This window comes from Carcharodon carcharias, assembly GCF_017639515.1.
Source record: "Carcharodon carcharias isolate sCarCar2 chromosome 9 unlocalized genomic scaffold, sCarCar2.pri SUPER_9_unloc_1, whole genome shotgun sequence".
NCBI lineage: Eukaryota > Metazoa > Chordata > Chondrichthyes > Lamniformes > Lamnidae > Carcharodon > Carcharodon carcharias.
The window spans coordinates 183,081-184,596 of record NW_024470540.1 but is presented as its reverse complement, the minus strand read 5'-3'; the positions used below and the strand labels follow the sequence as shown (position 1 = coordinate 184,596).

At 66.0% G+C, this 1,516-nt stretch overlaps 1 protein-coding gene across 1 annotated transcript in view; it reads left to right on the top strand.

Annotated features, from left to right (window-relative positions):
• The window catches only part of LOC121273401 (collagen alpha-1(III) chain-like), a 4,097-nt gene extending 3,041 nt beyond the window's left edge, over positions 1-1,056 (top strand). The window contains exon 2 of the mRNA XM_041180580.1: positions 1-1,056. This exon is cut by the window's left edge and continues 2,245 nt beyond it. Within this exon, the coding sequence (XP_041036514.1) occupies positions 1-1,056 (1,056 nt within the window).
• Positions 1,057-1,516: the final 460 nt, after the last annotated feature.

The window sequence follows — 1,516 nt, the reverse complement described above, 5'->3', positions numbered from 1 at the left end:
AGGGGGTCCGGGATCGACTCCGTCAGGGGGTCCGGGACGATCCGGGATCGACTCAATCAGGGGGTCCGGGACGATCCGGGATCGACTCCGTCAGGGGGTCCGGGATCGACTCCGTCAGGGGGTCCGGGACGATCCGGGATCGACTCAATCAGGGGGTCCGGGACGATCCGGGATCGACTCCGTCAGGGGGTCCGGGATCGACTCCGTCAGGGGGTCCGGGACGATCCAGGATCGACTCCGTCAGGGGGTCCGGGATCGACTCTGTCGGGGGGTCCGGGACGATTCGGGATCGACTCCGTCAGGGGGTCCGGGATCGACTCCGTCAGGGGGTCCGGGAACGACTCTGTCTGGGGGTCCGGGACGATCCGGGATCGAGTCAGTCAGGGGGTCCGGGACGATCCAGGATCGACTCCGTCGGGGGTCCGGGACCGACTCCGTCAGGGGGTCCGGGACGATCCGGGATCGACTCTGTCAGGGGGTCCGGGACGATCCGGGATCGACTCCATAGGGGGTCCGGGACGATCCGGGATCGACTCCGGCAGGGAGTCCGGGATCGACTCCGTCAGGGGTTCCGGGATCGACTCTGTCAGGGGGTCCGAGACTATCCGGGATCGACTCTGTCAGGGCGTCCGGGACGATCCGGGATCGCCTCCGGCAGGGGGTCCGGGATCGACTCCACCAGGGGGTCTGGGACGATCCGGGATCGACTCCGTCAGGGGGTCCGGGATCGACTCCGTCAGGGGGTCCGGGACGATCCGGGATCAACTCCGTCAGGTGGTCCGGGATCGACTCTGTCAGGGTTTCCGGGATGATCCGGGTTCGACTCCGTCAGGGGGTCCGGGACGATCCGGGATCGACTCAATCAGGGGGTCCGGGACGATCCGGGATCGACTTTGTCAGGGGGTCTGGGATCGACTCTGTCAGGGGGTCCGGGAACGATCCGGGATCGACTCGGTCAGGGGGTCCGGGATCAACTCTCTCAGGGAGTCCGGGTCGATCCGGGATCGACTGTGTCAGGGGGTCCGGGATCGACTCCGTCAGCGAGTCCGGGATTAACTCTGTCACTGGCTCCGGGACGATCCGGGATCGACTCTGTCAGGGGCTCCGGGACGATCCAGGATCGACTCCGTCAGGGGGTCCGGGAAGATCCAGGATCAACTCCAGGATCGACTCTGACAGGGGGTCCGGGACAATCCGGAATCGACTCTGTCAGGGGGTCTGGAACGATCTGGGATCGATTCAGTCTGGGATCGACTCCGGGACCGACTCTGTCTGGGGGTCCGGGATGATCCAGGATCGACTCTGTCAGGGGGTCCGGGATCGACTCTGTCAGGGGGTCCGGGACGATCCAGGATCGACTCCGTCAGGGTGTCCGGGACGATCTGAGATCGACTTTGTCAGGGGGTCCGGGATCGACTCTGTCAGGGGGTCTGGGACGATCTGGGATCGACTCCGTCAGGGGGTATGGGATCGACTCCGGGATCGACTGTCAGTGGGTCTGGGAACGACTCCGTCA